This window comes from Phoca vitulina, unplaced genomic scaffold (assembly GCF_004348235.1).
Source record: "Phoca vitulina isolate PV1807 unplaced genomic scaffold, GSC_HSeal_1.0 scaffold23, whole genome shotgun sequence".
NCBI lineage: Eukaryota > Metazoa > Chordata > Mammalia > Carnivora > Phocidae > Phoca > Phoca vitulina.
Genome location: NW_022589726.1, coordinates 15,908,272 through 15,932,402, shown reverse-complemented (window position 1 = coordinate 15,932,402; position 24,131 = coordinate 15,908,272). Strand labels below are relative to the sequence as shown.

Genomic DNA, 24,131 nt, shown 5'->3' with positions numbered 1-24,131 from the left:
ACTATAAAAAAGTAATCAAGAAAGAAGTCTGGTTAAATATATTGGGCTGAAAGGAAACACTCAAAGGGCACCGGAAACCACTTCTTTTACTTTTAGGAACCTTAAATTTACTTTTGGACTAATGACTATTCCTCCAACCCTCATTTAAATGGCAGCTCTCAATTTTCATCAAAACAACAATTAACGAGTGCTCTACAAGCTCTGGTTTCCTTCTTTTACAAATCCCTTATTTCTCCCACAGGGACTGTAGCTCCAGCTGGAACAGTCAAAGTGAGACAAATAAAAATGCCAAAGGGAGTGGGAAGAAAAAAGGCTAAGGGGAGTTTGAATTAGGAAAACATGGTTAAGTTACTAGTCAAAAGGTTTAAGAGAAAACAAAAGAGGGGGGACCATCGGGGCGGGAGACAAAGTTCGGAAGTACCCAGGATAAATGGAAGGGCATTAACCCTCCACCAAACAACTCCCATAAAACTGTGGGTCATAACCAGTCTCATTAAGGTCCCTCATTTAGAGACATGGGCAGCCTTTGTTCCAATATCCCGGACACTTTTCCCATTTGATGCCCTGAAAGGTAGTAATGGTTTAATGGCATTTTCAGAGGAAGCAATTCTGGAACAGGAACTTACTCTCTCCATCCTTTTGTTGGAGGTCCCTGGACTGACAGATAAGCAATGGGTGCCCCCTGCTGACCATAACTACATCCTACAATATTTAACTACCCTGGTTAGGGGTAGGGGGGTGGGAGGGATCAAACCAGAAACAGTAGCATATTTTTGGAGAACCTCAAGCCAAAGATGAAGGGGATCTCCTTTTGAATGTTCGAAGTAACTAAATTAGCCCAGAATATTCTTAACGGAAATCCTGAATTCTCATTTCCTGGTCATCCGTACTTCCCCAACCCTCTGTCTTGTTCAGACAGAAAGGAACACTGAAGTTTAATGTTTTACTTGAAGTCAATGCCATTAAGACAACAGTCTTCTCCACCAACCCCAAGCTAATGACTTTCTTCACATTTTCATCTTGAAGCACAATCACTGCAGTACACCTTGTGGCAGAAAGGGAACTCCAGAAAGGACGCTTCTTTCTGCTGTGTTCCAGCTCCCTCAGGCACAACTAAGCTCAAGCAATAAATACACATCACATTCTGGAACTCATAGGAAATTTATTCTCTTTGCTGTTAAATTTCTCTCCTACCCAGTCACATATGAGACATTCTCCAAACTATAGGGACCCAGAACCTTTCTAAACCCTACTGTGGTCTAGCCACTACTAACACTCTAAAGAGCAAAAACCACCCTCCCAACACACACATTTTCAATTTCCTTGTTTAGAAATTCATTAATAAAATTTAAACGCTCTAGAGAATCACACATTTTACATATTCTAAGGATAATGAACTTCTCTAAATTTTCAGACTTCATTGTTAAACCACACAAGCCAATTATCATTGTATTCACCTCATCTTCCTTCTTGCTCCTGAGGTCCCCAAAACATCGCTACTTTAATGGTATTCCTAAGCCATTTCCTTAAGGCATTACATCTAAACATAAACCTCCTATGATGGAAGATAACCACATGGCTTTAAAAAGCAGTATTATTAGGGGCGCCTAGGTGGCTTGGTCAGTTAAGCGTCCAACTCTTAATTTGATTTCCCCTCAGGTCATGATCTCAAGAGTTGTGAGATCGAGCCCGCATCAGGTTCTGCGCTAGGTGTGGAGCCTGCTTAAGATTCTCTCTCCCTTTGCCCCTCCCTCCCCTTCCTAAAAAAAAAAAAAAAAGTAGTATCAGTAGATAAAATGTAATGAAACATTAAATGTACATCCCCTGTGATGCAGCAAATCCACTGCAGGGGATTTATCACATGGACATACTTATGTATAAATACATAAATAGTTGCGTAAGGACATGCAGCACTGCATTTTCTGCTTTATGAATTATCTAAATGTCCATCAACAAGAGATTGGTTAAGTTACTGTTCATCCATAGAATAGGGTACTGTTAGCTTCTAGAAAGAATAAGGTTCTGGGTTGCCTGGGTGGCTCAGTCGTTAAGAGTCTGCCTTCGGCTCGGGTCATGACCCCAGGGTCCTGGGTTCGAGCCCCGCATCGGGCTCCCTGCTCTGCGGGAGGCCTGCTTCTCCCTCTCCCACTCCCCCTGCTTGTGTTCCCTCTCTCGCTGTCTCTCTCTCAAATAAATAAAATCTTTAAAAAAAAAAAGAATAAGGTTCTAAGTTGATAACTACTAAATCTGGGTGATAGGTATATGGGGGTCTACTATACTTTTCTCATAACTTGTGTACATACTTGCAATTTCTCATAATAACAAGCTAAAAAAAGAGACCTACCACTTACAAAGATAATTAACCCCATTTCATTCGGTTGATGTGAGGATTAACTGAGAATACATGTAAAACACCTAGAATCCTGCCCTGTATATAACATTTAAATAAAAACATTACTGTATAATGATACAAAAAGATCTGAGAAAAATCAGGAAACCCACAATATACCTAGTGTATGTAACTGTATATACACATATACACAAACTCCCCATGTAACATTCTAAAAGAATATATTGAAAACCTCTGGGAAGTCAGATAGGGGGTGGAGACAAGGGGTACATAATTTTCAGTTTATATACTCCTCTAGGTAGTGTTTGACTTTTCACTAGCACACAGTCTTTTATAATGCATAAATACAGCTATGAGGAACAAAAATGTTAAAAAGGATTCAACGGTTACTAATGTGCTGGATTTGAGAGCCCCCAAAAAAGATGTTTATGATCAACCTTTTGTTTGTTTATAATCAACCTTGTGGGACAGTTTAAATAAATCAAGGCCCACTTTCCACTCTAGTACTCTGTCCTCCCTTCCTCCACTGTAAATCAAAAAGGAAGAGAGAATACAGTGTTACCTAAGAGACATCATCTCTGCTCAGCACCCTCCACCCTTACAAAATTCCTTATACACAGAGAATCTAGATGATTCTCTTCCATAGAGAAATCTAGATGATTCTCTATACAGAAAAAGAATCATCTATTATGGTGCTACAACAAAGGCTAGAACTAAACTCTGCCTGGGCTTGAAGTCTCCTGGTCCTAATTATCTATTACATAACCCAGAGACAAACTACCTTGCTTCACTGGGACCATGTACTTGAAATGAAGTAGACTCTTCTGAAAATGTATGATCTAACGAGAAATGAAAAAGCCAAAGGGAATGCGTAAGAGGTAAAGAGAGTAAAAGACTAAACCCCTCCAAAACCCACAACTATCTGTCCTGTACTCAGACATAAAAAAGGGATAGTTACACATCAACAGTTTTCTCAGGGGGTTCTTCCTCTTTGACAGGCAGTTCTATGGGCTTTGGTTCTTCTTCCTAAAACCAAATGAAACAATAGTTAATATAAATCAACAGTAAATACCCATCAATAGAAGAATATAAGAACTCAAAAATGAACCAGTTTTTCAGAACCTTCATTCCCCCTCTATGCTCCCCTAACAAGTTAGCATTTAAGCCCTCTAATGATTGATGTTAAGCAATGTGGCCAAGGAAGCGGCACGTTGCCAGGCCAGTGACTAACCTTACTCTCTCCAACTCACCTCTGTTTCATCTCCCAGTACATCTTCTTCATTTGCCTCCTCTTCAGCTAAAGAATATTAAAATATTCAGGTCAAGCCCTGCTAAAAAACCATCTTGATCACTGTACTTAGGCTAAAATTATAATCATTTTGCTTTCCCAAAATAAAATTCAATAACGGAAGGCAGAATTGATGCTCATAAAATCTGCTCCACATGGAGATGATAGAACAGTATTCTCTACCTAACATTAATACAAAGTTGAACTCCAGCTGGACTGAAAAACTGTAATGAGGTCAAACTATAACATTAATAAAAAGTAATGTGGGAGAATATCTTTAAGATTTAGTGGTGGGGAAGGATTTCTAAAAAAAAAGAACAAAACCCTGAAGCAAAAGTAATATATGAAAAATTGCAGATTTTCCAAAACTAAGGACACCATGGAAAAAGAAAGAAATGACAAAGAAGGTATTTTTGTCTAAAACCAACAGGGAACAGTTACTAGGAATATAAAATAAATGTCTACAAACTAACAAGTGAATTAAGGGGAACCCCACTAAAAACACAGCAAAGGAGAAACCCTAAGAACCATGAGCACAAGAAATGTTCAAACTTTTTAAGTAGAGGAACGTAAATTGAACCAAAAGATTAACAAAAATTAAGCCACTTGATAGGATAGTGCCAAGTTTAGATGTGTGGACGAGATACAAGAACCCTCATGCACTGAAGAATGTAGATTTACAGAGCAATTGAAAACAATTTGGCAGTGCTTAATCATATCAAGGATACATTTATGAACAGATATTAATTAGCAATCCCACTCGTGGGCATTTACCCCAGAAGAAACTCACACAGAAATATAAAGGAACATGAAAGTAGTAGTCTAGGAGGCAATACAAGTTTTGTCACCAGGTAAATTAAGTAAAATGTGGTGGATTCCATACATGACAGAACACTATGCAGGAATTCGAATCAACAGACTACATGACTACACAGCCACAGGCCACATGAATATGAATATATCTTAAAAAAACACATGGTACTTAAAGAAAAGAAGTAAAGTTAGGCTATGGCCTCACTGCCAATTATATAAAAATGTTGTATACCAAACAACACTACATGGTTTGCAAGGACAAAGACAAAAAATACATATCAAGCACAACAGAACAGCTGCCTAAGGGAGTTGGGAATGGGTATTAAAGGAAATAAATAAAAATCAGAACTGAGACTTGTACAACCTGGGATGATAATATGCCTTAAATAAAGCTGGTTTTGTTTGTTGTTAAAAAGGTGAAATTATAGAATGTCAGAGTTAGAAGGGACCAGAGATTCCTTAGGTTCATGAATTTCAAGGGTGGCAACATTTGTCTCATTTCATAGATCGGAATAGACACCTAATCATGTAAATATTGACTATTCAAAGTTAACCAAGTAAATTTCTGGCATAAGAGGAATCAGAATCCAAATCTTCCAATTCTCAGTCTAATGACACTTGTTTTAGCATACTTCCTTTCAAACAATTTGCTGAAATAAAATTTAGTGTCTTAAAAAAGGGGGGAGGGGTGTATTTCTTTGCTTTATAACCACTGTTTTGGATGATCAAGAGTTTTCTTGATAAAGAGCTTATATCACCAACAACCTAAAGGAAAAGGAGAAATCTTCCATATGGCAGAGCCGAAAAATTAATCCCTTCACTCATATCACTCTGCCTCTACAAAACACTCACCATGCTCTTCAAGATATGCCTGGAGCCGGTTGATGAGATCTTGTTTTATTCCCTTGGTCTCCAAACCACGAGCAAGACATTCCTGCTTTAGTTCAGCAAGCTGAGAAAAAAGAATAAAGCTATTCCTTAGTTAACAGAATGAACCTGGTGATTAAAAAAAAAAAAGTTTTCACAAGAAAAAAAGAAAAGTTCAATCCCAAACTACTGCTCTTAAACCCACCAAGCCTCCAGATCCACAAAGCTGGCCCACTTCTAATGATATTCAATATGCAAGAAGACTTTTCTAACAGATGGTGAAGAATAAATGTCTTACTTTAATAGAATTTTTACCTATTCATGCAACTATTTATCATTACAAATCCCTAGGTATTTCGACGGGGTGGGGGGGGAGATATCCGCCCCCCCCATTACTGTACCAGCTAGCATACAGAAAAAAATGAATCTTTAAGTAGAAAACCTAATTATCTAAAAGCAGATTCTTCTTACTACTATAGCAGATCCTTTACTGCAATTTACTATTTACCTGCATACAAACCTCACCACTGAAGAATTAGGTAGACGTTTAATGTCAACAATGAATCGATTGAAGGATCTATGTCAAAATGGAAAAAATATCCAATGGCATGCTATCAAGTTCTGTGGAAGAGTTTTAAATCAGTAATTTGATTAAACATATAACAGGTATCACCTTTGCAGACAACAGAAGGGCGAAGGAAGACTTGATGAATTACTGACAGAACTAAGGGGCAGGGAGGGCAAGAAGGGGAGCTCTTCAGAGAGAACAATGAGCCAAAAAGAAGATTCAATTTGGAAGGACTAGGTATCCCTATAAAGTATTACATTTATATTCAAAGCTTAAATTGTTCAAAAACCAGATGAGCAAGATCTGACTCAACAGTAACTCAAAGGATAAAGACCTCAGGATTTTAGATGTTTACAAGTACAAAGAGGGTTAACAGTATAATTTGCTACCAAAGTAATTCAAGGTTATAGTAACTGAAAAACAGAATCTATATTAAATGATTATTTATTATTTTAAGAAGCATAATGACATGCCGATCCAAGGAGAACAAGCAAGAAAAGGAAGGCTCCAGAAATCCTATATGCAGATCAGTGCACAAATAGATGGGCACTGAAAGAAGACTTCACTGGCTTTGAAGTACAGATCTATGATCAACCAGGAGAAGTCAGAAAGCAGATCCCCATAGAAGAAGGAACTTTACAATTAAGGGAATATGCTAGGCATCTCTGGAAGGCTTTCAACCAAGGGAGCATTTGAAAATGGAGAGGGGAGCTTCCCCCCGCCCCAATACAATGACTGGGCAGGTGGAGCACTCAGTGAGTAGGTCAGGCAAGCAGGGATACTATGTGAAGAACTATCCTACTAAACAAACCAATAGCACCCTCTACTGAGAAACATAATAGGTAAATCACCCATTAAAAGCATAACACGGCCTCTCCTAAAGTCACCTGGGTTCAAATTTCAGCTTTACTACTTACAGCTATGTAACCCTGGATGACTAACTTAACCTCTCTGTGCCTCAGTTGCCTATGAAATGAGGATAAGGCAACAGTACCTATACCCTAGGGCTGTTAGGATGATTAAATCAGTAAATATCTGTAAAGCATTTACAACAGTACTTGGCAGCTAGTAACCACCTCGTAAGTGTCAGACACTGGGTGAAGGATTAGACAAGATTAGACAGAATCACTGCTTCTCAGATTTCCGAATTTCACAGATCAATGTATTTTTAATTAGGCAGACTGATGGGGCTGCCAACTTTTTATAATATTCCAGCCAGATGGACTGATATGTTTGTAAAAAACAATAAAAACCAATTACTAGAAAACCATCACACACTTGGATGTAGCAGTGACGCCAAACTGCTATAAAAGTTTCTAAAAGCTTACTAATTTTTTTTTTTTTAACTTATGGTTAACCAGTAACAGTTCATGACCCACACTGGCCTTCAGACCATACCCTGAATACTATTAATCTAGAATCTAGACCCTAAGTGATCTCTAAGGTCCATTTCTTAAGAATCTGGATCTTTCCCACATTGGTACTTTGTTTCTTCATTTTCTCTCTGCTTCCTGGAGAACAAGGCTTTTGATTTTAGTTACACTTTAAAGTTTCATTGGTTTGGGGCATCTGGGTGGCTCAGTCGGTTGAGTGTTCAGCTCTTGGTTTGGGCTCAGGTCATGATCGCGGATCATGGGATCAGGCCCCACCTAAGGGTCATCACTACTTGTGGGATCTGCTTAAGATTCTTTCTCCCTCCCTCTCTCTCTTTCTGCTCCTCCCCGAGTGCACGTGCATGCCCATGCTTGCTTGCTCATGAGCAGTCTGTCTCACTCACTCACTCAAATAAACAAATAAAATCTTAAAAAAAGAAAGTTTTGTTTGTCCGTTATAAAAGTATTATGTTTACTGTAGAATAGTTTGAAAATTCTGAAAAGTATAGAGGAAAATAAAAGTCTTACGTAACCCCAGCAAATGGACATCATTTAACATTTTAAATACATCATTTATGTGCGTGTGTTTAGAGGGTGCTGGTTGTTTACAAAGCAATACAACTTCTTTATTTCTTGTAACCCTTAATCTTCCTCAGAAGCCTCCATTCCCTTTCCCCCCTGGTTTAACACTTTTTGGTAAATATTGAGGTAATTCAAAGTTCGACGTTCTAACAGAGTTGTTCTTCCCTTCTCTTTCCTTCCCCAAATTGTGCCTAGATACAGCCAAGGTTTACAAAAACTCCCAGCTGACAGGGAAAAGGACAGTGATGGTTTTTGCACAGGTTGCTGATCTAGACTTGGGAACTGACAAATTGGTACAACTGGTAGTGTAGCATGGATAGCATCCATCACTGCTGACCACTGGCCCTGCCACTGCCTTTGGTCACTGAAATCTCAGCCCCCACCAGTTCCCAGTCCCTAACCCCAGATCTTTGGCTCATTCATAAGGTCAATAACAGCCTAACACTATGTCACAATGCCTACATCACTCACCTCACTTCATCTCATCACGTAGGCATTTTATCTCACATCATCATAAAATGGGTGAGTATAGTACAATAAAGTATTTTGAAAGAGAGCACATTCATGTAACTTTTATTACAGTATATAATTTTTCTGTTATTAGTTGTTAATCTGTTACTGTGTCTAATTTATAAATTAAACTTTATTATAGGTGTGTATTTATAGAAAAAAATATAGTATACGTAAGGATTCAGTACCCTAGGTTTCAGGCAACCATTGGGAGGTCTTGGAACATAACCCCCATGAATGGGGTGGGGGAAGCTACCGTATATCCAGAATCTAATTCCTTCTGGTCTTTCATACAGATTACTGTAACTCTTAGCCCTTGCACCTCATTATAGTTTATTCTCCACAAAGTATCCAGAGTAAACTTTTAAAAATTTAAGTCAGGAAAAAAAAAAAATTAAAGTCAGAACATGTCATTCCTCTATTCAAAACCCCTCCATTGGTTTCCTATCTCAAGGGTAAAAGCCAGAGTCCTAATGATCACCTATAAGGTCCTCTTATAACACTTTGCACAAGACTCACTCCTTGGGGCGCCTGGGTGGCTCAATTGGTTAATCCTTTGCCTTTGGCTCAGGTCACGATCCCAGAGGCCTGGGATCAAGCCCCACATCGGGCTCCCTGCTCAGCAGGAAGACTGCTTCTCCCTCTCCCATTCCCCTACTTGTGCTTTCTCTAATAAATAAATAAAATCTTAAAAAAAAAAAAAAAAAAAAGACTCACTCCTTTACCTCTGAGTCTCTGCTTTAACATCACCTTCTTGATTAAGGCTTTCCCCAGTCACCCTATTTAAAATTTCAATACCCATAGTCCCACTGTACTACACCTAACACCTTTCCTATTTTTCTCTACAGACCTTATCACTATTTAACATACTATCAATTTTACTTATTTAACTGTCTGCTTTGTTCACTGCTCTATGCCCAGAACCTATGGTAGCTGGCACCTGGAAGGCACTCCATAAATATTTCCTGAGTAAGTCCCAAACCTTTACCATCAGCTCTCAGCTCTTGCAAAGGAGACCCACGTTTCCAACTATGATTAGACATCTCCAAGTGCAAATCTCAAAGACACTTAAGCCCAAAACTGAACTTATCTTCTTTGCTGCACAAAACTGGCTTCTTCTCCTCTCAACCTAGACTGCTCAAACCTTCGATTCACCTTTCATTCCTCCCACATCTAACTCATCTATAAATACTTACAATTTTATATCCCAAATTTCTTTCAAATTCATTCCATTCTAATATCCACTACCTTATTTCAGGTCTTACTAAGTTTATTCACTTGACAGTGTTTGAGCACCCACTCCATCAAGCATTATCGTAGATACAAGGAAATAATCATAAAGAAAAGAGAAAGTTCTTGCTCATGTGAAGTTTACAATCTAGTAAGAAAACAAGGCAACCAATGATCATATACATAAAGTTTAATATAAAAAGGTACAAGGTCCTACAAAAGTATTTAAAAAGTGGTCTGATCATGTGTGTGGATATGGAGAACTTATCCTAACTAAGGGTTCCTTGGGTAAATGATGTTTGGCTGATATCTAAAGGGAACTAGTACTTAATTAGACAAAGGTATGGGGGATGGAGGTGGCAGGAGCACTGCAACCGAAAGCATGTGTCAGTTCTGGGTTCCGAGGTAAAGAAAGGCAGCAGTGCAGTGATTAAGAACATGACTTTGGAGACAGACTACCTGGATTTGAGTCACCACTTATTAGCTCTGCGACCTAGGGCAAGTTACTCAATCTCTCTGAGCTTCCATTTTTCTCATTTTAAAATGGGGATAACAGAGGCATTTACCTTACAGGGTTATTATGAGAATTAAATCAGTTAATGTATGTAAATAGCTTTGACCAGACCTTGCCACATAGTAAATGCTAAGTAAGTATTATTAGTAATTAATGAACACAGCTATTCTGAGAAATGAAATGAAATAAAGCCACTGTGGTTGGGAGTGTGAGAAACTAAGCTGGAGAGATTGGCAGGGGTATAATTAAAAGGTTTTAAGCAGAGATTGACTACTATAATAAAAATCTAACTGGTAAAATCTCTTGCTCTCCAGACCCCGTCCTCCATACTGCCAAAAGAACAGAAACTGATCACATCAGCTCTTCCTTTCAAATTTTCAAAGGCTCCTCACCTTCTGCCTACATGACAAAAACCAAACACTTTACACAAGTTAAAAGGCCCTTTCGATATCATTCCATTCTACCTTTATGGTCACACAGTTCACCTACTTTCCTTTCCAAACTATCTTCAACCACCAACATAAATGCACTTTATGCTTCAATATTACAAATGTCTCGATGTTCTCAACACTCTGACACTAAACATCCTTGTGGTTCTCTCCTCTGTAGTAGTCCTTTTTTCACCACTGACTGGAAATCTGGTACCACTACAGTTCAAGACATTTTCACCCACATTCAGTCTCTCTCTCCAACTGTGTTAGAATGACTGCATTTCTACAAAGTCTCCAGAAATTTGCTGTTGAGGTGGTCTTATATATCAATTCAGATAATATTTTTCCCTCCTACTTCAAAGCTTGTTCCTTTCGTCTGAGACTCTATACTAAAGCCCCAAATTCTCTTTACAAAACTGGAGTTTTTAAAAAAGAGATAAAACTCTAGTCAACCCAAAAGTCAGGATCACTCCATCAAGATCAACCATGGAACCAAACATTAACTGTCCTGGAAGTCAGAATTAAAGGCATAGGTTCTTAACCAGAGGTCCACGGACTCCTCAGGGCTACAATGTAGTTTTATGAAGCCCCTCAAATCGCATGCAAAGTGTATGTACATGCCTTTTTCTGGGGAGAGGGTTCATACCTTTCATCAGAGTTTCAAAGATATCTGTGACCTCCAAAAGGTTAAGAAGTGCTCTAGAGAAAAAGCAAAGACAAGCAAATGTGATTAAAAGAGTGAATCCTTTTCAGGGGCACCTGGGTGGCTCAGCTGGATAAGTGTCCAACTCTGGATTTCGGCTCAGGTCACAATCTCAGGGTCATGAGACTGAGCCCCATGTCCGGCTCCCCGCTTGGCCGGGAGTCTGCTTAAGACTCCATCTCCCTCTCCCTCTGCTCCTCCCCCTGCTCATGCTCTCTCCCTCCCTCTCTCTAAAAATAAATAAATCCTTAAAAAAAAAAAAAAGAGCAAATCCTTTTCAGGCTGTCAGGAGGGCCTCATATTCTCTCAGACTATAATACCTGAAATCGGGTCAGAGGACATTATCCTATCAAAATCAAATTTAATATAGACCTGACAAACACAGATTTTATGGAAAGAATCACTCCATAAACCAACACAAAATCCACAAAGGCAAGTCACAAGACTAGTGACTTACTCCAGGGATTTGAAAAGTGGAATTAATAAAAAGAAAATACTAAATCTTTTATTCATATTTCCTTTGTATCTCCATTCACTCAAGCGTTGGTGGTATAGTGGTGAGCTTAGCTGCCTTCCATTCAGTCAAAACTTTCTTTTCAGGGTGCCTGGGTGGCTCAGTCGTTTAAGTGTCTGACTCCTGATTTCAGCTCAGGTCATGATCTCAGGGTTATAAGATTGAGCCTGGCATTGGGCTCTGTGTTCCGCTGGGAGTCTGCTCGTCCCTCTCCCTCTGCTCCTCCCCCTGCTCGCACTCTCTCTCTGTCAAATAAATAAATGACATTTTTTTTTGTATGTTTTATAACATACATGATGGTATGGCAGAACATAATTTATTTATGTAAGTAGACATATAACAGAGGTGATTACTCAATCTTTTTTACTTGTTGCATTATGAAACCACTGATATAATCTACAGATTTCAGTGCTACCAACAGTAACTCCAGGATACACGAAAACCCACTAGAACAGTTTAGAATCCATGGGTGAGAAATCAAATTTCACAGAAAGGCTAATTGGTGTCAACCAGCATGTGTCCTCCCTACCCTCATTCTCTTTACTCCTTTTTAAAAGCTCATCAAGCTTTAAAGGATCAGTTTTCAGCTTTGGCTAACTCAGCCTGGTTTGTCCAAGATTCCCAGGATGATGTGATCAAAACATCTGATGGGAAAAACTACTTGTGAAACTACAAATGGACAACTAATCAAGATATTCTCTTAATTCACGCTAAAATAAACTACTCTTTTCTTCTAGGAAACTAATAATCTCAATGTCAGGAAGCTACCAAGACTCCCAAAAGATACAACTTAAAACAGCCCTATGATTGAGAGTGTCACCCAGTGGTGACACCAAGAGATGCAGCGTCCATCCACGAATTGAAATGGGAAGAGATAAACCTAACCTCGGAACTGCTCTTCCAAAATATTACAGCTACGAGGGAGTTGTCTTTCTAGTGGTAAGGGATAAGGGTAGGGGGTAAGGCTGGCGGGCCGAGAATCGCGTGAGAGAATTCGAAAAACTTTTAAATCTGAGGTATCTGTGCCTTTACTAACCCTTAAGGTCTCCGAAATCCCTGGCTTCTAAGGAGAGGCCTAGCTTCTGAGGCCTCTCCTCAGGTTTCAAAGTTAGCTCCGAGGGCGTAACCCCACCTAAATAAAAGGAGTGGAAGCATTCTCTGGATCCTGTTTGAAACGCGGATAGATATAAATACACAAAGCTGCCATCATTTGCTAACGGGAATCCCAGCTTTGGACAACAGACTGGAAAGCACCGACCCAGGAAAGAAAAAGGGGTCCTGGCTCCAGCATGGGGCAAAGAGGGGGGGGACCACTGACGTAATGCAGCTCTGACGAGAAATGAAAAGGGAGTATAACAGGTTGAAAGCACTTGCACACCCCGTGGGGAAGTGACGGATGATACAACGATGAAGAGCCGAAATAACACAGATACTGTGTTATCCCATATCTCCGTACGGAGAAATGGGAAATTAGGGAAGGCGTAGTGGGGTAGAAGGGAGGCACAAAAGAAAAGAACTACGGCGGGAGCCAGAAAACGAAGTGGAAAAGCCTGCAAGATGAACATGCACTAAAAGGCGCAAGCCACCCGGCAGAATTCAGTCCCCAGAAAAGTCTAATTCAGCCTTTCCCCGCCTCACGGTACCTTCAGTTTATGGAGCTCCACCGTCTCCGCCGCCATCTTGTTACCCCTCCAGTCCACTAGGCCCCCACCCGCTGCCTCCGCTTCCAGGAGCTCCCGCCTAGGCGCAGATAACCACGGCCGACCAATCGCTGTCACTCTTACTCCCACCTCACACTATCAACTCCCCCCATTAGTCAATAGCGGACGTCGCTCTCACTCCTCCAGGCAGCTTTCCCCACCTCTCTCAAAAGGTGGGACAGGGAGAGGGGCGGGTTCTGAACGTCCCGACGGCGGAAATGGCGACCAATTGCGCGTCCCCGTTGCAAACTGCCAACCAATGGGTGCCGGCAGCGCTGATTCTGTTCCACGAATAGGGAGAGCGCAGATGGGCGAGGACGGCTGCTTCCTGGAGACCACAGGTGTGGAAGCGAACGCCGCGCTTCGAGTCGGACGGGCTTCTGAAGCCAGCAGGTAGGGGGTGCCAGGAGACTGGAAAATGGGGCTGAGGAAAAGTGGTGCGAGGCGAAAGGTGGTGGAGGGCGGGGGTAGTTAGAGCGTCGGCAAGTTAAACACCGAGAGGAGCTCTGAAGAGAGCCCTGAGGATAGCCGATGAACGACAAACGAGAGAGGGAAACTGGGAGGAGCATGGGGCGGGTTCAATACTAGGGTTTAGGGAATTTTAGGTAAAGACGGGCGAGCAAGATCTGCTTCCCAAGTAGGCATCAACAAGCACGATTTTAAAGGGCCAAGTTCAGACGATCAGAGCCGCTCCTGGAATCGGGGATAGGGCTCCGTCTCTCGAGATGCTAAGCTCAGGTCCCCTCCTAGCTCAATCCAAAAGCCATTGGGTAAATACTTGGCAGCGCCCTTCGCTTGAGAAATAGATTGGGATGCGGCCTGCTTACATGCCAAGTGGAGAGACAGGACGGGCAAGCCCCAGAGGAAGAGGTGGGGATTAGTAGTTTCGTCCCCTCTCCCCTTATTAGTGGTTCCTTGTTTTCCCTGCTGTCCTAAGTCCCTGCCCCAAGACTAGGCTTACCCCTTCAGGTTACAGTTGAAGTCTAAGGATCAGAGTAAAGATTACCAATAATGTCTCTAAGAGTAGAGAGGACTCGTCTTGCCTTTTAAGTTTTCTTTCCTAAGTCTTCAGTTTTTCCTTTGTGCACAACAGGGAAGTTCTTTTATTCCCAATAGAGTTCAGGGGATTTGGGCTATTCAGGAGACAACTTGGGGGAACAAATTCAAAAAGAGGTTGAGAGGAAATTGAGTTGGACTCCTGCCTGATCCCCCACGGCGGCAGGATGAATGTGGGGGTGGCACACAGCGAAGTAAACCCCAACACTCGAGTGATGAATAGCCGGGGCATCTGGCTGGCCTACATCATCTTGGTAGGACTGCTGCATGTGGTTCTACTCAGCATCCCCTTCTTCAGCATTCCTGTTGTCTGGACCCTGACCAACGTCATCCATAACTTGGTGAGCACTAAACCACACCCTTATACCCAACCCAGGCCTTTCCCAACCAAAAACAAATCCCTGATTATTTGGGGATTTATGTCTTCCTTTTGGGATCTCAGCATAATTCTTGGGCTGAAGGACTACTTTCTGCCTCCTCACACTGCCCCCTTCCCTCCTCCCAGGCTATGTATGTCTTCTTACACACGGTGAAAGGGACACCCTTTGAGACCCCTGACCAAGGAAAGGCTCGGCTACTGACACACTGGGAACAGATGGACTACGGGCTCCAATTTACCTCTTCCCGCAAATTCCTCAACATCTCTCCTATCGTACTGTGAGTCCGGGGGGAGATGTGGGAAATGCTCCAAGTGTCAAGGAAAAACCCCCACAGGGAAGCTTTAAAAGAGCAGACTACTCACTTAGACCCTTTGAAGATATTATGGCATGGTCTAAATCTAGGGAGAGCAATAAAAAGTAGAAGATAGTAATCAAGCATTCCTTGCTGCCCCTTTGGTGGTAGGGGAATGGAGAAAGGACTGAGAAAACACCCAAGCAAAACCAAATGGTTTTACACTTCCAAAGGAAGAGAATAAAGCAGAACTGATATAAATCTGTGAAAACTAACTGTGGGGAATGGAAGCAAAGGGACTCTAACAGTCATATAGACTTCAGCTGTCATTTGCCACATAATTAACAATTAAAAAACACTCTAACTTATAAATCTCTAGCTAAAGGTGCTGATTATCTTCCCAACCCCAAAGTAAATACTGTTAATTTAACTGGAATATTTTCAGATATTCTAGGACTACATGCAATAAAACCAGTGATTTCAAATAGAAGAGAAAGTCACTGCAAAGTCATAAATATGGATAGGGAAGGCCAACTTCACTTAACCCATTTCTTCTCTCCCCAGCTACCTCCTGGCCAGCTTCTACACCAAATATGATGCTGCTCACTTCCTCATCAACACAGCCTCATTGCTCAGCGTACTGCTGCCTAAGTTACCCCAATTCCATGGGGTTCGTCTCTTTGGCATCAACAAATACTGAGGGATGGGGCTGGGGATAACACTGGACCAAAGGACTTAACATCCTTTCCTTCTCCATATTGTCTTCTGTGTCTTGAAAGCCCGAGAACTATATAACCTTTCACAAACTCCCAGGAAAAAAACAGATTAGAAAATGGGGCTCCCTGGGCCCAGCCCTGCTAAGAGCAGATTTCTCTGAATCAGGAAAGGTGGAAAAGATAAGGGCCAAATCCCTCTCCCTCACAGCAGGAAGCCATGTTTGAGCAGTTTGTTTGGTGATTAAGTTTTTCCAGATCTTCCACCTGCACCACCTTCCAGCTCTGTTTTGCTGTGTATTTTCCTTATAATAAAGATAATTTTTTTTTCAGATATGGCTACAGTTTGGTCAGCAGGAAGGCTAGGGAGATGTCCTCATAAGGCTGGGGAAGAAACAGGGAATAGCAACTTACTGTATAAAACTTCTCTAAGATATTTTTTTTGTCCCCTCTCCCTTGGTCCAGTAGGAGGTGCCCTTCACTCAGCTATCACTTAGTAGGGAAAGAATTCTCAAGTGAGAAAAAGGGCAAAGAAGAGAGGGAAGATACAGGTTGCCAGTTATATATTTATAGAAAGATAATCCCCTGGCTTTAAATAGATATGTACATACAAATATGAACAAACTTAAAAAAATACAAACCCTTGGATCATAAGGGGGCTTCTGGGAGCCCCTTTATCCTTCCCCCTCACCCAAGGGCAGAGGGCATGAGTCTGCTTTTTTAAAAATTATTGGTTTTGGCCATCCCTGCAGCAACAAGCATGAAGTTGGGTGATTACCCACAAGGTGAATGTCAGGAAAAATTCAAAGTTCCCACTCTCTGAACTCTATGTATAATCTCCTATAATTAGGGCTACATGCTTTCTTGTTCTCTTTTAACTAGTATGTTGGGGTAAAGGAGGGGGCTCCCTCCTGAAATAGGTCAAGAAATTATAAGATAGACTCGTAGTTTAAAAAGAGGGGGGAAAATGTCATCTGCTCTAGAAGCAAAAGACAAAGGCATACAGACCCCAGGGAAATACCAGTTCACACACTACCGTGGGAGATATTGTCCAGCCCAGGTCCGGGCTCTAGGTTCTTTGCTCTAGCCACCCCCTATTTCTTTGGTATTGTCAGAAGACAAGATTCAGTTCCTAGGTGCTGGTGGAGGAGGGAGAGTGGTTCCGGGGCTTCCTACAAGTACTGAGTGAACAATTTGGGCTTAAAATTTTCCCTTTTTTAAATATTTAAAAATAAACAAGTCAAAACTCCATCCTGTGCTATACACAGCCCTTTTGACTCCCTGACATTGATCTGAGGAAAGAAGAGAAGGGGTGTCAACGTTGGAAGGGCCTCCTCACTTTCTTCCGCCGCTTCGGTTTGGCTTCTCCCTTGGGTACTGTGCTGTTGGGCTTAGAGGCTGCAGTGGCCCCAGGGCCAGGCTGAGGAGCTGCAAAGAAGTTCCCATTGGACATCTGGCCTGGGGGTACTTGAAAGATCCGGCTCAAGAAATCCTGAAGGTCAGCAGGAGGGGCATCTGGGGTTGCTCTGAGAGGAAAACAGAAGACATTATGAGGCAAGAGCTATTAAGAGTTATATGGTTACCTGTGTTACCTGTTTATACCTAAGTTAAAGATACACTGGAAAAAAAAAAACAAACAATATACTGAGCCAGCTGCCAAACTTCTTAAGGGTAAGACATCTAGGTGTCCTAAGCAGCATGTCATCTGAAATCATATTCCGAACTACACTAGTGGGTAGATTATTGGAAGAATTAACACCTACCTCTGCCGCCCACTGGTGCCTGGAATCCGAGAACCAAATGAGATGTGATAGGGGACTCTGTGGGTATCTGGGGAGATTCCCACACGCTGGCATCCAGCCCACTCTACAAGCATGAGAAATAATTAGCCAAAACATCAAAGTTTTGAGCATACATGAGCCCATATTTCTAGAGAACAGAAGTATACCTGTGATGTCATACACCTTTCCATCCATCAGTGCAAAATAGGTGATCTTGAGGCCCAACATGCTTGACTCTGCCCAAAAGTCTCCTTCCTCAGCAGGATGCAGCCTATTACACTCAGCACAGTATCTGGCACTCTTAGGTTCCCGGTCCATTTCAAACCTCCTACAACCCAACAAAAGGACAGTTCCTTTTAATTTGTCAAGCCTACGATATTGTTATAGTATCATCATGATAATCGCCTCTCGGCCTTTTGGCTAAGATCAAGCATATAGTATCATTATTATTGACAAATACGGCTAAAATATCTAAAGTTATCTCCACTCAGTTGTTACATATGTCTACAAACACCCGTACCCTCAACCTTCTCTCTTAAAAGTAAAAATAATACTTTTTTCTCACTGCAAATTCAAATCCCCAATCCCTTGACACTATGGCAAAAGTAGAAACCTCAGGGTCTTTTTACTCATCAGCTGTATCCCCCAACTACCAGTAATACTCACAAGGAAGTCTTTGGCTACCCAATGCCTAAGCTGTGGCTGTCCCATCCCTGCCCTATTTCATACCTATGCTTTCCCTGGCATCGGCTGCACATCATAGTATTCATTGCCTCTTTGAGGTCATCCTGCAGCTTGGACAGAAACTCATTCACTGAACGGCTCAGCTCATTCTCTGCCATTCGTTTCCTAAGAGAAAAAAGCCTTTGTAAATCAGAAGGTATTGAGCAGGGGACAAAGGGAGATGAATCTTTTAGCCTCTTGAGGCCCCGGGCCAGCTAGAAAGATAAGCAACCCCAGTTCTCTCCGCCTCAGAGAGCCTCATCCACAAGTCCAGGGAGCTCTACTATGAAGATTACTCATTTATCCCACCTGACAATTTCCCATTTCCAACTTACATTTCATATTCCTTCCGCCTTTCAGGGTTGCTGACAATGTCCCAAGCTGCCCGCAAAACCTTGAAGGCCTCCTCTGCCCGGGGATGATGATTTTTGTCAGGATGAACCTACCAAGACAAAAGATTTCATCACAAATCCATTCCAACCCTCTCCCCAACTTAGGTCAATATACCCTCATTATCAGGATGCCTGGGTGGTTCTGTGGGTTAAGCATCTGATTCTTGATCTCAGGGTTGTGAGTTCAAGCCTGGCGTTGGGCTACACACTGGGCGTAGAACCTAATTAAAAAAAATAATAACAACCCTCATATCAAAGGGTTATCTTTCACCACCCTTTTAGAGAATCAATACAGCTTAATGACTAATTGCTCTGGCTCTGCAGCCAGATACGGGATCAAGTTCTATCTCTGTCACTATTAACTATATGACCTAGAATATTATATCTATCATGGATTACTGGGAGAATACTCACAACATATATAGTACAGGATTTGGCAGTAGGGTGATCCACCATCTCAGTGTGCCTGGGACTGTCCCAGTTTTGGCACTGAAAGTTCATGTCTCAAGAAACCCTCAATCCTAGGCAAACAGGGATGGTTGGTCACCCTACCTGGTACATGCATACTACGCCCTCACATTTTAACTCACTGTCAATCATAAAGTAAGAGTTCCAAAGATATTACATCCTCAAACTCATTCTAACTAGAAAATTCTCATATGTCCTTCCTACAATGGTTTGCCCTTCTGTCCCAGAAATGAAATAGCATATTGTGATCCTCACAGGCTTTTTATCCACCTTTCAGCCTTTTCTCGAAGACAAATAGTATCCTCACCTCCTACAGCTTCCTGATTGTTCCCATCCTCCTTTTCCAAAAGTGCAGAATAAAGCTAGTCTCCTGATGATGCCAAATAAATAGAATGCTGTTAAATCTCCACGTACCCATGCTTATAGGACAGCCTTTTAGTCCTGGTCACTCTGAGGCTTAATAAGGGCAGTGAGAGTTTCTGTAAAAGCAGCCCCAGACAGTGGCCCAGAACAAGGGAGTACTTTGAGGGGTAGGGCAGGTGTGTTTAGGATCAGGGAACTTAACTCTATCTCTACTCCAAGAAAGCAAGTTGAAAATGAGAATTTTTCTAAGAATGCTATTCCCCAAGAGAGGATGTCTGCTAAAAGACATGAAAGTGAGAAAAACACTCTACTGCTAGTAACAATCTGAGTGTAAACTATCATTCCCCACTCTTAAGAATATCCCAGTCTAGGGGCGCCTGGGTGGCTCAGTCGTTAAGCGTCTGCCTTCGGCTCAGGTCATGATCCCAGAGTCCTGGGGATCGAGCCCCGCATTGGGCTCCCTGCTTGGCGGGAAGCCTGCTTCTCCCTCTCCCACTCCCCCTGCTTGTGGTCCCTCTCTCGCTCTCTGTCAAAAAATAAAATAAAATCTTAAAAAAAAAGAATATCCCAGTCTATCCACTAAGGGGCATGCATTTCCCACCAAACTAATTTAGTCCTCTAAGTTACAGGCCTGGTACCTTACTGTGTCTTGAACGGTTAATGGACACCTTGGTTACCCATTCCTCTTTGTTGACATGCAGTCCTTGAGGTAATTTACACACCGTGATAATTTTACCAGTCCAGTTCCATACACTCAAACAGGCCTCCGATGGAATTTACCCACATGACTTATAGTCATAATATAGTTTTACTTACAGAAAAAGCCGTAATAATCGTATCTAAAAATATCAAATTAGTATCTAGTAATAGCAATTTACATGCTTGTATTAAACCATTTCCCTCAAGCAAATGGGGCATCACAACTGCCACCTGTACCACCCGCCCCTTTATCAATAAAAGCAACCATATCATGGGGCGCCTGGCTGGCTCAGTCAATAGGGCAATGGGACTCTTGATCTCAGGGTTGTGGGTTTGAGCCCCACATCAGGTATAGAGATTACTTAAAAATGAAATCTTAAAAAGAAAAAAACAAAAACCATATGTTCATGTATGACCTACAGATGCACATGCCTCTCTATGGTTTATGTTCCACTCTCTTTCCCTTTTCCACTCTAGACTGCTGGTTTTGAAATACTTTGTTTTCTTTCACCTGGTCCTGGAATAATCACATGCACTCCCTGAATCTTCCCACACTAAGTCCACACTCGGCTCTCTGGGACAGATAGTTGGATTTCACCCTGTTCAAAAAACCCTCATTTGTTCAGGGTAGAAGAATTGACAGGCTTTCTGATTAGGCCTCTTCTCCACCCTAGTTAGAGGGACTTCATCTGGATATTCCAGGGTGAGTGGTCCAACATTGATAGACCAGGTTCATTTCTTTTCATTAAGAATCTCATGACAAGGGGCACCTGGGTGGCTCAGTCGGTTAAGCGTCTGCCTTCAGCTCAGGTCATGATCCCGGGGTTCTGGGACCAAGCCCCTGCATCCTGGCTCCCTGCTCAGCGGGGAGTCTGTGTCTCTCTCTTGCCCCCCCCCCCCCCCCCCCCCGCCTCATGCACTCTCTCTAGTGCTCTCTCTCTCAAATAAATCTTTTTTTAAAAAAAAAAAAATCTCATGACAAAAAGCTTAAAATGAAGGGAAAGTCAGATCCCATAGTAGAGGGGGAAAAGTCTTTATGACTATTTCCTAAGAATTAATGTTACTCCAGCTTCAAGTTGACTTTTTACTCTGCCTTCTCTTTATCATACTCTCCCTAAAATTGGAATAGAAAATACGAGCACAAAAGAGGAACATGAAACACGGGAAAGGTACTCACCATCACTGCCAGCTGCCTATAGGCCTTCTTCAGTTCAACATCAGATGCTGTGGCTTCAACCCCCAACACATGGAAAGGGTTTAGCTCATCCTCAGGAACCCCAGCCATGGTCAAGAGTCGAGCCACTTCCTCCTCAGGCTGGCAGTAGCGACCACCTGCTACAGGTGCATTCCCCTGCCTGTTAGTCCTTGGCTTGACCCAAGGCAACTCCAGCCAACCCCACTGAAACATTTTTACCAACTGCTGCCATGGCCTGCTATCTCTCAGCAGAATCAGGCAATGCTGCAAGGTGGGAAAATCCAGCCAAGAAAAGAGCCAAGTGGCTTTACCCCTCCAGCCTAACCGGTCACCCAGTCCCACCAGAAACCGCCAGCCCAACTGCAGACAGCCCAACAAGAGGGCCAGAGCCAGAAGCAGCAAAGCACCCAGTAGCCTAAGAAAACGGGTGAACAGCCCTGCCCCATAGTAACATCCTTGGCTCAGAAATTGGAACATCACCTGGGCCCAGCCCCCCAGCCGCCCTGCCCAGACTCCCAGCCAGACTCGAAAAAGGTCCAGATCACTGCCTTTCAGCTGCCTGCATGCATAGATGAGATGGCCACAAGTTTCCACGTACTCTCCCACCAATACCAGCAGTTCAATCAGCCACCAGAAGCCTGCCTGTCCAAGCTGACACAGTTCCTCTGCTCCCCATAATCCCAGGCCTCTGCGCTTATCTGCCTGACTTCTTTTCCGGCCCAGCCGATGTCGGCCAGGGGACCTGGGATCTCTGCGTCCACCCTCCCGAGTATCCTCCTTGGCCGGGATGCGGTGTCGCTGTCGCCGGGGTGGCGGTTTCTTCGCGCTGGGCACACGTGAAAAATCACTGGGGAACTTAAGAGGTTCCTCATCATCATATTCCTCTTCCAACTCTTCATCTTCCCCCAAAACTGGAGAGGTACAATGGTGGCAAAAGTTGCTAGAAGAGCTATCTCCTCCCTCAGAGTAAGGCCCTTCAGGGATTCCAGGGGTTCCCTGGCACTTGCAAGCAGATGGAATGGAAAGAAAAGAAGGGTTCCCATCCTCCTGGTACCCAGCCTCATTCTCTCTTGAGAGTTCCTGGTCCACTCCTGACTCTTCTTCTGAAGATGCCTCACTCTGGTCAGGGTCCTCTCCATCCCTAGGGGGTCCTGGACCCCTTGGGGGGCCATGGCTTGGATCCGACCAGTGGGCTGGGTTTGGGGGCTGTGTGTACTTAGGACTAGAGTGCTCTGTGAGGCAGCGGGTACCATTAGGAGCAGGCCCGGCTGAGTCCCTGAGTCCTGAGAATGAAAGTATTTCAGGGTCCACAGAGGATCCTAAAGTCCTGAAGGAGGCACCACCACTGTGGTGGGCTCCACACAACCCTCCTTCTCCGGGGTGCTTCTGGGCCATGACCCCGGGGCTTCCTGAGGATTTTAGGTCACAGCCATCATGGTAAGTCCTGATGCCTGTAACAAAGGTATCAAGGTGGAGATGATCAGGATTGAACCAAGAGAGGGGTTAAATAACCTTAAATTGGGGATATAATTAATGCACCCATCTCCCTTGTTTTCTCAAATTTTTCTGGGGCGTTCGTTATCCCTACCAATAAGCCAATACTACATTAACCACAACCGTGCTCCCCCCCTTCAAAAATCCCCTTAGTTTTTCTTCTTTCCCCAAAAAGCTATAATCCAGAATCAGGGAAATAGAGAGGTACCGCAAAGGGTGTGGCCCGGGGGTCACTCTTGGGTAAAAAGGGAAAGACGACCGGAAAGGGGGGCCGCAGGCTGCCAGAAAAGGGTGGGGACCGTGCGGCTCTTAAAGAAAACCTGGGGGGCGGAGCTTAGGGTTGCCCCTGAGAAAGACATCCAGGAAACCTTGGGCTGGGTAGAGGGGGCGAAGGTAACGTACCCGAAGAGCGGCGGTAACTCCTCCCCCTCGAGCAGCTGGGCCTAGGGCCAGGGGGAGCTACGAGAGCAGCTCCCCCGGCTCCGCCTCCCGCTCACGCTCTGCTTCCGCCTTCCGTCCCCGCCGTGGCCGCCGACCTACGCCTACTTCCACTTCCGGGGTCACCCGGGAAGAGACGGGAAGGAAACGAAAAAGCGGTTGGCGGAGGCGCGAGCCAGTCGAGCAAGCTCTGAGTCAAATCGGAGGAGGCGGTCCTGAGGAAGCACTGGCTGGCCCCGCCCCTTAAAGGGCTCTCTGCTGCCACCCTCCGCGTCCTGGAGTGATACCCCCGAGGCTGCACCGCTGGTGGGCGCTGCAGCAGTGCCTGCGGACGGGGGACAGATTTTTCAGGGTTCCTCTGGCCGTATTCGTGGGCTTTGCCGAGACTGGGAGATGGAGGACAGCCACCGAGCCACAGTCTGTTTCCCTTGCAGACAAAACCAGGGAGCGTAGAAGAGCCACCACCCCGATCCTTTCCCGGCTGCCTGTAGCGAGGACAGAGGTCCTTTTGTATCATGCGGAGGTGGAGCAGAGGGGAGGACGCCCCGGGCCCGCCCCCGCCCCCGCCCCAGCCTCCCTGCACTGCCCCTTCTTTCCCAGCAATCCTCGGCCTCCCCAGGGCCTGACCCAGCTGGCGAACTGCCCGGTGTAACTGCAGCTCCCACGGCCCGGATCCGCCCCTCGGGACGCAGCT

General features: G+C 43.6%; 3 protein-coding genes across 6 annotated transcripts in view; 1 reads left to right on the top strand and 2 right to left on the bottom strand.

Annotated features, from left to right (window-relative positions):
- SARNP (SAP domain containing ribonucleoprotein) overlaps nucleotides 1-13,635 on the bottom strand; it is a 45,913-nt gene extending 32,278 nt beyond the window's left edge. The window contains exons 1-4 of one of the 2 annotated variants that reach the window (XM_032420612.1): nucleotides 13,387-13,635; nucleotides 5,304-5,403; nucleotides 3,601-3,647; nucleotides 3,309-3,376 (exon numbers count right to left, since the gene is read on the bottom strand). In XM_032420612.1, the coding sequence (XP_032276503.1) occupies nucleotides 3,309-3,376; nucleotides 3,601-3,647; nucleotides 5,304-5,403; nucleotides 13,387-13,422 (251 nt within the window). In that variant the 5' untranslated portion in view covers nucleotides 13,423-13,635. The remainder of the gene's footprint in view (nucleotides 1-3,308; nucleotides 3,377-3,600; nucleotides 3,648-5,303; nucleotides 5,404-13,386) is intronic. The other variant, XM_032420611.1, reaches the window with a different exon arrangement.
- Nucleotides 13,636-13,735: 100 nt separating this feature from the next.
- ORMDL2 (ORMDL sphingolipid biosynthesis regulator 2) lies at nucleotides 13,736-16,299 on the top strand. 3 transcript variants are annotated; one of them, XM_032420882.1, is made up of 4 exons: nucleotides 13,736-13,836; nucleotides 14,666-14,840; nucleotides 15,005-15,156; nucleotides 15,736-16,299. In XM_032420882.1, exons 1-4 carry the CDS (start codon nucleotides 13,751-13,753, stop codon nucleotides 15,869-15,871), a joined length of 549 nt encoding a protein of 182 aa, XP_032276773.1. In that variant the 5' UTR covers nucleotides 13,736-13,750; the 3' UTR covers nucleotides 15,872-16,299. The 3 variants fall into 3 exon arrangements, with proteins under 3 accessions (XP_032276773.1, XP_032276774.1, XP_032276776.1); XM_032420883.1 differs by having other exon boundaries at nucleotides 13,762-13,836; nucleotides 14,537-14,840; XM_032420885.1 differs by having other exon boundaries at nucleotides 13,771-13,836; nucleotides 14,560-14,840.
- A 136-nt stretch (nucleotides 16,300-16,435) lies between these two features.
- DNAJC14 (DnaJ heat shock protein family (Hsp40) member C14) lies at nucleotides 16,436-23,948 on the bottom strand. Its single transcript, XM_032420881.1, has 7 exons — nucleotides 23,402-23,948; nucleotides 21,488-22,956; nucleotides 18,724-18,830; nucleotides 18,395-18,514; nucleotides 17,833-17,993; nucleotides 17,648-17,750; nucleotides 16,436-17,410 (listed from the first exon to the last, which is right to left on the bottom strand). The coding sequence occupies exons 2-7, from the start codon at nucleotides 22,898-22,900 to the stop codon at nucleotides 17,200-17,202; spliced, it is 2,115 nt and encodes a 704-aa protein (XP_032276772.1). The 5' UTR covers nucleotides 22,901-22,956; nucleotides 23,402-23,948; the 3' UTR covers nucleotides 16,436-17,199.
- Nucleotides 23,949-24,131: the final 183 nt, after the last annotated feature.

Bases quoted from the DNA above. Each gene is read 5' to 3' on its own strand.
- ORMDL2 (XM_032420882.1), top strand. From the start codon at position 13,751: ATGGGCGAGGACGGCTGCTTCCTGGAGACCACAGGTGTGGAAGCGAAC. The intron at 13,837-14,665 runs GTAGGGGGTGCC...CCACGGCGGCAG, and splicing joins CGGGCTTCTGAAGCCAGCAG to GATGAATGTGGGGGTGGCAC. The intron at 15,157-15,735 runs GTGAGTCCGGGG...TTCTCTCCCCAG, and splicing joins AACATCTCTCCTATCGTACT to CTACCTCCTGGCCAGCTTCT.
- DNAJC14 (XM_032420881.1), bottom strand. From the start codon at position 22,900: ATGGCCCAGAAGCACCCCGGAGAAGGAGGGTTGTGTGGAGCCCACCAC. The intron at 18,831-21,487 runs GTGAGTACCTTT...TTGTCTTGGTAG, and splicing joins ATAGGCAGCTGGCAGTGATG to GTTCATCCTGACAAAAATCA. The intron at 17,411-17,647 runs GTAGGTGTTAAT...TTTTCCTCTCAG, and splicing joins GGCACCAGTGGGCGGCAGAG to AGCAACCCCAGATGCCCCTC.